General features: G+C 48.8%; 1 protein-coding gene across 1 annotated transcript; it reads right to left on the minus strand.

Annotated features, from left to right (window-relative positions):
* Positions 1 to 587: 587 nt before the first annotated feature.
* Positions 588 to 9,442, minus strand: RAB29 (RAB29, member RAS oncogene family). The gene is made up of 5 exons (XM_068660377.1): positions 9,282 to 9,442; positions 7,337 to 7,408; positions 5,925 to 6,106; positions 4,730 to 4,851; positions 588 to 4,081 (listed from the first exon to the last, which is right to left on the minus strand). Exons 1-5 carry the CDS (start codon positions 9,403 to 9,405, stop codon positions 3,964 to 3,966), a joined length of 618 nt encoding a protein of 205 aa, XP_068516478.1. The 5' UTR covers positions 9,406 to 9,442; the 3' UTR covers positions 588 to 3,963.
* Positions 9,443 to 10,214: the final 772 nt, after the last annotated feature.

A 10,214-nucleotide genomic window follows, 5' to 3' on the forward strand; every position in this document is an offset into this window, starting at 1 on the left:
CTGAGAAGACTGGTGTGATACTAGAAATATGGTCAGCTTGTACCTAATCCTAGGAGTAATTTGAGTTCATTTAATGCCTTGCCTGAGCTTAATTTGTCCCCTTTGGAATTAGTGCCATTTTTCTGATCAATTCAGATGTGCCCTGTCCTTCGTGCAAGTCAATACTCATGAAAATCAAGCTGATCAGGAAAGAAAGAGAGGCATTCAGAGCAACTGCCTGCCCGCATAGCCAGCCTCAAAATGCACTGTGTGAATTAATGAGCCATAAGGAGGAAGGCGTATTAACAGACAGCCACATCAAGGAATTCTTTTCTTTCTCCTCTTAGCTGGATATATTGGATTAAAAGCCACTATGATTGACTCGCAGATGCAAAAGTTTTGCATACTTATGTCCCCCTTGTAGGTCAATCAGACTACAATAATCAGGACAGAAAGATGTTTCAGTGAAAAGGATCTAATTTGTTTTGCTGGCAGCACAGAGCAGTTCACATTGTATGCTTTATCCATCTCCTGTTATTGACAGCAATATTGTTTTTGTGTTGGACTCCTGAACCCATTTCTTAGGAAAACAACAACTACTACACGAGCAATGTCAAACTTGTTTTATTTCAAACTTCTGCAACAGTGCATTAGTTACTGATTGATATGGAGAAAACCTCCCAGCAGTTTATTCTCTTTATATAAACACGGTAACACTGCAACTTTACAGTAACCAGAACCCTGTCTCTAAAATACTTGTGCATAACTGCGAACTGTTTAAAAAAAAAGCTCGATTTCATTATTGCCAACTTGTTTCTGAACTGTAGTCTCCCCTCATGATTTCAAATTCTATTACAGTAAAAATTCCTGGCTCTGTTGACCCATGGATTGCTGTCATCAACATATTAAATACAAAGCTAAACTAATGTTTTTGAGTCTCATGACTGCAAATTAGTTACAGAAATGAGAAACAACATGTGGAAGGGAATGAAATAGGTACAGTTGGTCCAGAGTCTCATAAAGAGCACAAAGTCAAAGAAGGCACTGCAGAAAGGAAAAATCAAGTGTCATTTTAAAAACAAGTTGTTCCTAACAGACTATAAAGAGTACGCTTTTCTGTATCATATTGAAAGATCAAGTTTTTATGAATCAGATTTAACTTTGTTTAAAATATCTCTCCAAAAATGAGCTTCTCTCAAGCTGACTTTTCAGTTGTTTTAAAAATGTGTTATTTCAACCAGCACAAGCTGGGCAGAACCAATTTCACAGGTAAGCATTCTTCACAAATTAACGCAGCAAAAAAAAAAAACATGTTTAGGTGGGGCTTTTGAATCAGTTTGTTTTACGAGACTAAATCAAGGGTTGGTTTGTCGTTTCTTTTTAAGTACCTTATGTGCCACAGAGCAAACTGAAAAAAAAAAAAAAAACCACATCTGCACAGTAAAATCGTTTTCCTGTCTGGGTTTTTGTAGCGATCTCGAGTAACGACTGTTTCTGTTGTGCAGGCTTAGTTTTCTACACTTACTTGTCTGCTGTGTCTATTAAGATGTTAACAAGCAGTGTGGGAAAAAAACAAACAAACCGCCAAGGCATACACTGGTACCAGAAATCTCTGGGCCCAGCAGAAATTATGTATAATAAAAGAAAATCATAAAAGCTCTTCCTTTGGCTTTTTGCTTGTTTCTGAGAGGCACTTCTGAAAAATTAAGAGGTCCAGATACTAAAGAGAAACTGGTATGTAACAACCTGGTATACAAAAGGTATAAATAAGGCATTTTAACCCATGTTATAAAATTCCTGTTCATTTCCAAGCTTTTACTGACTTGAGTGGTTGGTTGGTCCTGGATAGAGACTTCCACTCTGTCTCAATTTCTTCATCCGTTAAGGCAGCTCCAACACTTGACCTCTTTGCTCAAACACTTTGAGGTGCACATAGAGAAATCAATAAATAACACACGAATATTAACAGCTTCATGACGTATCTTTTTAAAAATTAGACCCTTTTCTCTGTATTTCATAGAGGACTAAAAATACTGATAGGATAATTAAAAAAATCCTTTTTTTTTTTCTTTTCCCTACCATGTTTAGGCAGTAGAATTCAACTAGAGTTCAATTTTGTTGCTAACCAGTTCTACACATTTCATATATTTCTACAGTGAATCCAGTGGCACAGGAAAATGTAAGTTTAAGTGCTTATAAAGCTGAATTTGTCAATTTTTGCACGACAGAATCCTACCCCAGCTACTTTAGCTTTTAATAAAATAGTCAGAACACAACATTAGGCCTAAATTTCATAGCCCTTACTGTTTACCTGTCCTTCTCAAGTCCAGATAACAATAACTCAGCATTCTTTTGTGCCTAGTGAAGGTAATCTGTTCCTGTTCTTACTGTCCTCTCCCTCCATAGATTGTATAGGGTAAGAAAAGACAGACAGGAGTACCTTGCCAAAGAAAATCATTCCTAAATTAGTGTGAATCAGGACAAACCATTTTCAAATTATGCTCTGAAGGGAAAGTCTTCCAATATTTTCCTCTCTCAGCACTCTGCTTATTTAAACTGCTAGGGAAGGGAAAACATTATTGAACAGCACTTGTTTAAATCCTAACCCAAAACCCAGGCAAGACAATTCTGTGGCATAGCACGCTTACATAAAGTGCATACAATGCTACGTAACAACAGCCTTACAGACTGAGGTTCCTAATAACTCCTCTAAGATAACTATCTAGAGTGCTTTTACCCATTTTTGTTGTTGTTGTTGTTGGCCAGAACCATTCTCAACAACAGCGAATACCTGGGGGACGTGCTAGGAAAAGCAGGCATCAAAAGGCAAGTAGGGAGCGGGTCTCTTCATTTCCTTTTGCCCTGCAAAGTCTTCTCCTTCGCTTCCCCTTTGGACCACTAAAACCAGCAGGTGGGCTTTCAGAGAGCTGTGTTTCCAGCACCATCCCTGCTACCAAACTCACTCATCGCTACAGAATAATTGTGGGAAGGCAATTCATCAGCAATTGCAAAGCTATTCGAGATTGTAGGATACAGGGTGTTCTAAAAGTGAAAAGAACTGTTGTTCTGTCATACAAAGGAGTTTACAACCTATTCCTCATTCAGCTCTCAGTGCCCTAATAAAGTGGCAGCAGAACAGAATACGTAGGATTGTGCTGGACAGAGGGTGAGGGAGAATGAACGAACAGAAGGCAAACGGGCAATTCTTGGCACAAAGTCGGGGTCTGTGCTCTGCGCCCCCCGGTTGGTGTAAACGTGAGTAAGGGCCATGCTGCATGAATTCTTGATTCGCACACCGGTTATTTTTACACGGCTGGTAAAGTGGGACACAGTCATAACCCACAGCTGGCTTCACATCTTAAGGACAGTTGGTGACAAGGCTGGGGTGCGTTGGTCTCTCCGCGGCGTGCCGGCACAGGTACGTGGTTCCGCAGCACGAAGTAAGGAGTTTGCTGCGATCCCACACTGGGGATCCACGGGCACAGAGAGACCGCTTGAGCATCGTGTGCATGACATAAAGGGCACTGTGAGGCTTTGGAGTGGTGCCACTGTGCATGGTGGGTGTGGGCTGTGGGGAACAAAAGGTGCAGCGATATTAAAAATAGACTTTCCACATCCTTCATCCTGCCCGGGACAGGTCGTCACATGTGAGAAGATGAAGATAAGTGCTCGAAATGTAAAAAGTATTAATCCAAGCCATGTGCTCGAACACAGGCTGTGCTACATGACTAGCAGCAGAGCTTCCAGTTGCTGCTGCACGAGAAGAAAGGAATCCTGTTCTCAGCCTTCTTCCACTTCTCACTCCCAGTCATTGCAGCAATGCTTTACCGAGCATGAATATACACTAAGTAGAAGACAGTTCACTATCATGTTAAAAAAAAAAAAAAAAAAGTGAGAGCTGCTTTGAAAAAATAAAATAAAAAATACAAAAAAGAATAAAAGGACATTGCTGCTAGACCCAAGCAGATGGTGTAGTCAGTGCACCTAACAGCAAGCCCAGCCTGGTGGGGATGCCTCCTTTATGTTAATGTAATCCCCGCTCCCAGAAGCAGAGGAACTTCCATCACGGGTGGACGAAGACATCATCTTTTCAATCAGGACTCTAGAAGACAAACACACGTGACTTTGGTTATTTTCTTATACAAGCAGCATTGGGCCACACAGTTTTGAGGCAATACAAAAAATAAAACAGAATAAAGAGAAATAACTCCTCCTAGGAGAACACACAATTCCAGAACTTGAAGGACTGAAGAGTGAGGTTAAGGAGCCTGATCCGCACTGACAGCGGCTCCACTGCCATTTCCTGGCAGCACCAGGAGGCTGCAGTGACCATAACCGATGCCTGAGGACTGGGACACTGCAACCAGTTACCTACCGGAGGTACAGTGCGAATGCCCAGCGCTGCTGCCTCTCACCTTTCAGAACAAGCAAAATCCTCTCTCAGATTAGTGCATCACAAAAGAATTTCTAATATATTTGCACCAGAAGCCCCATCCTGGAAGAAGGCAGCATATGGGAAAAACCCATCCCTGGTACTGATTAAAGCATTTCTGTTCCCAAAAGCATGCCGGAGCTTAACCAGGGACAGAAGAACTTCTGACCTTTTAGAATTCAGTTTCCCTCCAGGAAATTTACTTGCACGTTATTGCTGCTATTTGTTACTGCCTGACAGCATCTCCCCTCACCTCAGATGGCGGTGTCTGAGAGAGGAAATTAACTCTTGAGATGCTCCACGAGGCATTGTGCCTACCTCATGGACTCATTAATGTTCTTGTTTTCCTTGACAGACGTCTCCACCCAGCCAGAAAAGCCGTTTTCTTTGCTGAAGCGATCTACTTCTTCTCTTGTCACTGCCCACGGGGAAAGGTCACACTGCAAAAGGAGAGTCAGACATTTTAAGTTTCAGCCTTTTAATTTTTAAGCTGGGAGGGGAACCTCTCCCCTCACCCCAGCAGTGCCTGTGTGGAGGCAGCAGGAGGGCTCAGCCCCGCGCATCTCCGAGATCACAATCTGAGCGTTCCTAGGGCAAGGTTCTTAATGGGATGTTGCAAGCAGCAGTACATTTATCTCATCTCAGATGCTGCCACACCTCAGCCAAGCACGCATGGAATGGAGGTTCCTCCAGAACAGGACAAGAAAGCACTGTCACTCGTCCAAAATCTGCCAGGCCTAGCAGCACCAAGGGGATTTTAGTGCTGTGGTGCCACCGAGGCAATCCCATGGATGTCAGTGGGCAGCATGAAGAGAGTGAGGAAACCTGTCCCAGGGGAGCTCGTGTTGGTGGGAGTGCAGCCCGTGCAGTCACACGGCTTCATGCAGGCACAAACGTTACTGTAAAATTGCTATCGCAGTTCATTGCTTGTGAAGAAGTGGAGAAGAAAAGCCATTCTCCCACCCACCTCGCATGTTTTTGATTCGTCTCCAATTTTAGACTCTCTCAAAGCAGGCAAGTCTCAAACTGAATCTGGGAATGGCTGCTGAGCCAACGCTGGCACGCAAGGAACAGAAAGGTACTTTTTAAATGAACGAGAAATAAATCACTGACAGACAGCACCCATTCTGCACGGCGAAACCTGACACTGCACCCAAAGGAAAAGTAGCCATCTCTGTGGCAGCTCAAGTTCCTCCCGCAAAAATTCCCCAGGCAAGTTAAAGACCAAGAAAGCAGAAGAAAAGCTTTCAGTGCCCAAGGTACTGATCTCTAGCTCCAAAAAGAAGCATCCTAGGACAAAGCAGGTGCTAACACCTCCTAAGTGCCATCCAGCCTTAGGTCCTACCACTCTCCTAGGTAAAGCAAGAAAATTCCAAAGATGTTAAGGAAAGGATTAAAAAGCCCACAGGCTGTGGTACAGCACAGGGCAAGGCTTAGCAGTGGAGGCATCTCCTGCAGCTGGGAAAGCCCAGGTACAGGTGTACACACACAGAGCGTGTCTCAAGCTGCTCACTTTGTTAGCTAGCAGCAGGCAGGGCACGGGGCTCCCGTCTGGCAGCGTCAGCTTGCTGTCCAGGTCCTGCTTCCACTTCTGGCTGTTGCTGAAGGTGCTGACGTTGGTGACATCGAACATGATGATGCAGGCGGACGCCTCCCTGTAGTACAGCCGCGTCATTGACGTGAAGCGTTCCTGCCCTTCAGGATCAAAAGGAAAAGAAAATTCCCCCCAGAAGTTACTGTTTTTTAATTTATTCATGGAAATTACATGCCCATGATGGTACTGCATTTCCTCAGCTGACATCGTCTACCTCCACTAAATAACGAGGATACAGGCACTGAGAAGCATCCTGCCTCGGTGCCTCAACAGTGCAGGGAACTGGGACAAACTGGGAGTTCCTAACCCCGACCCAGCCACTCAGGTGTCCCAGAAATGTTCTGCCCAACTCCCAGTGTAACAACTTACATTAAATTTCACATCCCCTGGATGCGCAGCCCCTGGACGAGGGCGGCCGCTCTGCCTTCCGAATCTTAAACGCCTTTTGGGGACTGAAATGGAAATCAGTTTCTTGCTGCAACCCTCTTGCAGCAAACTTCTCCTTCCTGTTTTCTTTTTAGAGATTCCTGATGCGCACGCCTGAACGGTGAAAAAGCAGGCACGCACAGCCCCGTTTTCCTCACCGCCCTGCATCCAGAGGTGCCATTTTCGAGCCACTATGGCACTGACCTGGCCTTTGCCCTCTGGCACTAGGGCAGCTGAGGATGGCTGAGCAGGCTGCATGGCCAGCCCACCCCAAAAGCCCCCCAAAGATGCCCCACTGCTGACCCAGGCCGGCCACCCTGGCTCAGCACGGCATCCTGTTTCCATGACTGCTGCTCGCTGGGCTCTGCTGCTCCGGGGGGGATGCCTGTTCCCAAGGAAACCCCCAGCCCTGCTCACACAGGTCACTGAGCAGCCAGGGAGCAACTGCCCGGGCCCCTCTGGTCCTGGCAGCGAAACCGGAGCAACTTCAGTGGGGTTACACATGCTGAGACGTGGGAATTGGGCCTGGCTGCCATGCCACAAATCAGAATTTGCACACCAGACTCGGAGCTGTGAGGTTATGCACTTGGTTACAGACCAGCTCTCCCCCCATTCATCCGCTGTGCCTTTGCAATTGCAAAGAAAGGCTTGATAGAATTTATCCTCTGTGCTGCTGTGTTCTTTGCAGATGAGTTTTTAGTTAAATATTAAAACTACTGCTGCAAACTAGAGACAGCACTGCAAACCAGGACAGTCCTGTCCCTTGAATCCACGGGCTTTTAGGATTTATGTTTGCAGCAGACTCCTACTGGGGGAAAATAATAATAATAACAATAAATAAAAAAGCCAAGCACTCAAGAGCTTTAAATTGACTCCTGAACAGCTTCGTGGTTCGCATGACGTACCTGCAATGTCCCAGAGCTGAAGTCGCACTGTCTCCGACTCTGACCACTGGACCACCTTCAGAGCAAAATCCACTGGAGAACCCCCAAAAAGAAAGGAAAGCTCATTAGGAGCATTCTGCACTGCGGGGCTTGTTCCTCCACAGCCTCTTGCCACCTCCCAATGGCACTGTCCCAGTTGTGGCAGCTCGCACTGGACCAGCACCCGCACCAGCAGGAGTTTGAAGTGAAAGAATCAGAGCTAACCATGCGCCTTGCCCTCTTTTAAAATTCATAATCCTACAGGAAACTCAGAAAAACACCAGTGAAATGCTGGATTTGTGGCAGTTGTCTGTTTTTTCTGCACTGCCTAAACCATTCAGCTGCTGGTAGGTACGTGGAGCCCGGCGTTTCCTTCCCGTGTGCTGCTCACCACAACCTGCAGCTCATCCTTAAACACAGGGAGCAGAAAGGGAAACCACTGCACTTTGCTCAGATTCTGATGCACCGGGTTTTCACTGCAGGAGGAAACTGCCCAGCAATGCTGTTGTCCATGCTCATCAGGCCTGGAATGTTTTGAAGCTCAGACCTCATTAAAAAAATAAAAAAGCAGGAATAAAAACTCCTGCAGCTTACTGCTGGGAGCGCAGGCACAACCCCAAGCGCTCTGCACTTTGCTGCCCCTCTGGGCTGCGGCTCTCTGGCGTTTTCAACTTCTGACTAATTAATCCCCTCTGGATTAATGAATACATTTTAAACAGCCCCTGCTATTCTGGGTCCTCAGAGAGGTTCATGGGGTAAAGCCCCAGCACCTGCTCCTTGGAGGTTCCTCATTTACACTCACGTTAAAAAAAGAACAACTCCGGCCCATTCCCAGCCTCCTTGTTACAGAGCTGGTGTTTCCCACATCATCTTTCCAGGTGCTCCCCCTCAGAGCAGTGACTTCACGGGGCTCAATAAGCTGAAACAAGGCACTGAGGAGCCGAGGCAGCAATCGCAGGCTGGCTGTTTGGGGTGGCTGCTCCCAGGGCAGGCAGGATGGGAACCCCAAGCCTGCATGGACGGACTGCAGGGTGCCACAGGTCGCTGCAGGCAGCGGGAACACAGCAGGTGCTGCAGCTGGGACCTGCTGCAAAACGCAGTATTTTGGATCTCTGCTGCAAAATGCGGTGTTTTCAACCTCTGCTGCAAAACGCAGTGACTACAGAGGGGCAGATTTTGTGTCACAAGTTCTTGCAGGGTTTCCATGTCTGCAGGGAAGGAGAGGGGCGAGCTTCCCACTACAGCCTACCAGCAAGGGATGCTGAACAGAAACAAACGTGATGGTCGCAGCATCTTTTAAGTTGGAAAAGAGCCTTAAAAAGCCTCAAGTCCAACCAGCACCTGACAGTACTGGGTCCACCACTAAGCCACGTCCCTTGGTGCCACGTCCACACACCCCTGAAACACCCTCTGGGGTGGGGGTGCCACCAGCACCCCGGGCAGCCTGTCCTGGTGCCCTTATGCAAGGAAATTCTTCTGACACCCACATTAAACCTCCCCTGGCACAACCTGAGGCCGTTACCTCGCATCCTATCTCCTGTCAGCTGAGAAAAGAGCCTGCCCTGTCGCTGCAGCCTCCCTGTAGGCAGCTGTAGGAGTGACATGCTCTGCCCTCAGCCTCCAGCCCAAATACCCCCAGTCCCCCAGCCCCACTCCCTGCTCCCCTTTCCCAGCAGCTTCTCTCGCTCCTCTCTGAACACATCCCAGCCCCTCAGTATCCTCCCTGCGGCCCGGGGCCCGGAGCCAAACACAGGACATGTTCCGTGAAGGCCCCATTGCGCTTTCCAGAGGCCAAATCTCCAGGTTAGACCAAGCAGGAGGCCGTGGGGAGCCCGCAGGGAGGCTGCGGGGCTCTCCCCATCCTCTGCCACCTCAGCCCCCGACCCCAGGGTGCCGGCTCCTGGCTGCGGGCCCCCCCGGGGCTCACCTCCCACGGTGGATTTGTAGTGCCGGTTGAAGCTGTCGTTGGCGTAGCGCTGCACCAGCGACGTCTTCCCCACCGTGGCGTCCCCCACCACCAGCACCTTGAACATGCGGTCGCGGTGCCCCATCGCCGGCCCCGCAGCCTCCCGCTGCAATCATGTGAGGGTCAGGTGGCGGCGGCGGAACCGCCACCGGCTGCGGGGCTGCCGGGATGTGTAGTCCGTGGCACCCGGCCTCGCCACCACGCAGGCCTGTGGCTGCTTCTCCCCCCTGGGACCGAACCCCCTCTCTCCCCCCAAGGGTCCTCTTTGCAACCAAACAGCCCCAAGGGGACCCTCAGCTGAGCGCTTTGGGGCCAGGCAGTTAAAGCGTTTTAATGAGGGCTCCGTCTGTTAATGAGGCGGGGGCTGATGGCAGCCAGCAGCACCCGGCCGCCCTCACCATGAGGAATTACTGCTGGTTGCTCAGGCTGAGGCTGCCCTGGTGCAGCTCCGAGCCGTTCCCCCACATCCTGCACTGCTGAGCCCGGTGCCTCCGCTTCCCCCCTCAGGAAGCCGCAGAGATCCCCCACTGCTTTCCTCCCCCACTGCTTTCCTTTTCCCCAGCTAAGCAGGAAAAGGATCTGTCCCCACAGGGAGACCCAGGCAGCCACCCTGTGCCCAAATACCCTAATATTTAGGGCATGGGGAAGCAGGGCCCAGGCACAGCCCTGTCCAGGCACAGCCCCACAGGGGATTGCTCCACACCAACAAAGAGCAAATCCCACACCTGGGAGGCAGGCAGAGCCCTCTCAGTGCCACCAGCTCCCGCAGAGCCAGGGGTTGCTTAACACCCCCCCAAATCACACAGAAGCCCCGTGCCCTGCTCGCCTTAACCCAGGTGCAGGCAAGGAGCCCCTGGGAACCAGAAGCTGGAAACTAGAGAGGAAAATGTTCGT

The sequence above is a fragment of the Anas acuta genome, chromosome 24 (genome assembly GCF_963932015.1).
Source record: "Anas acuta chromosome 24, bAnaAcu1.1, whole genome shotgun sequence".
Lineage (NCBI taxonomy): Eukaryota > Metazoa > Chordata > Aves > Anseriformes > Anatidae > Anas > Anas acuta.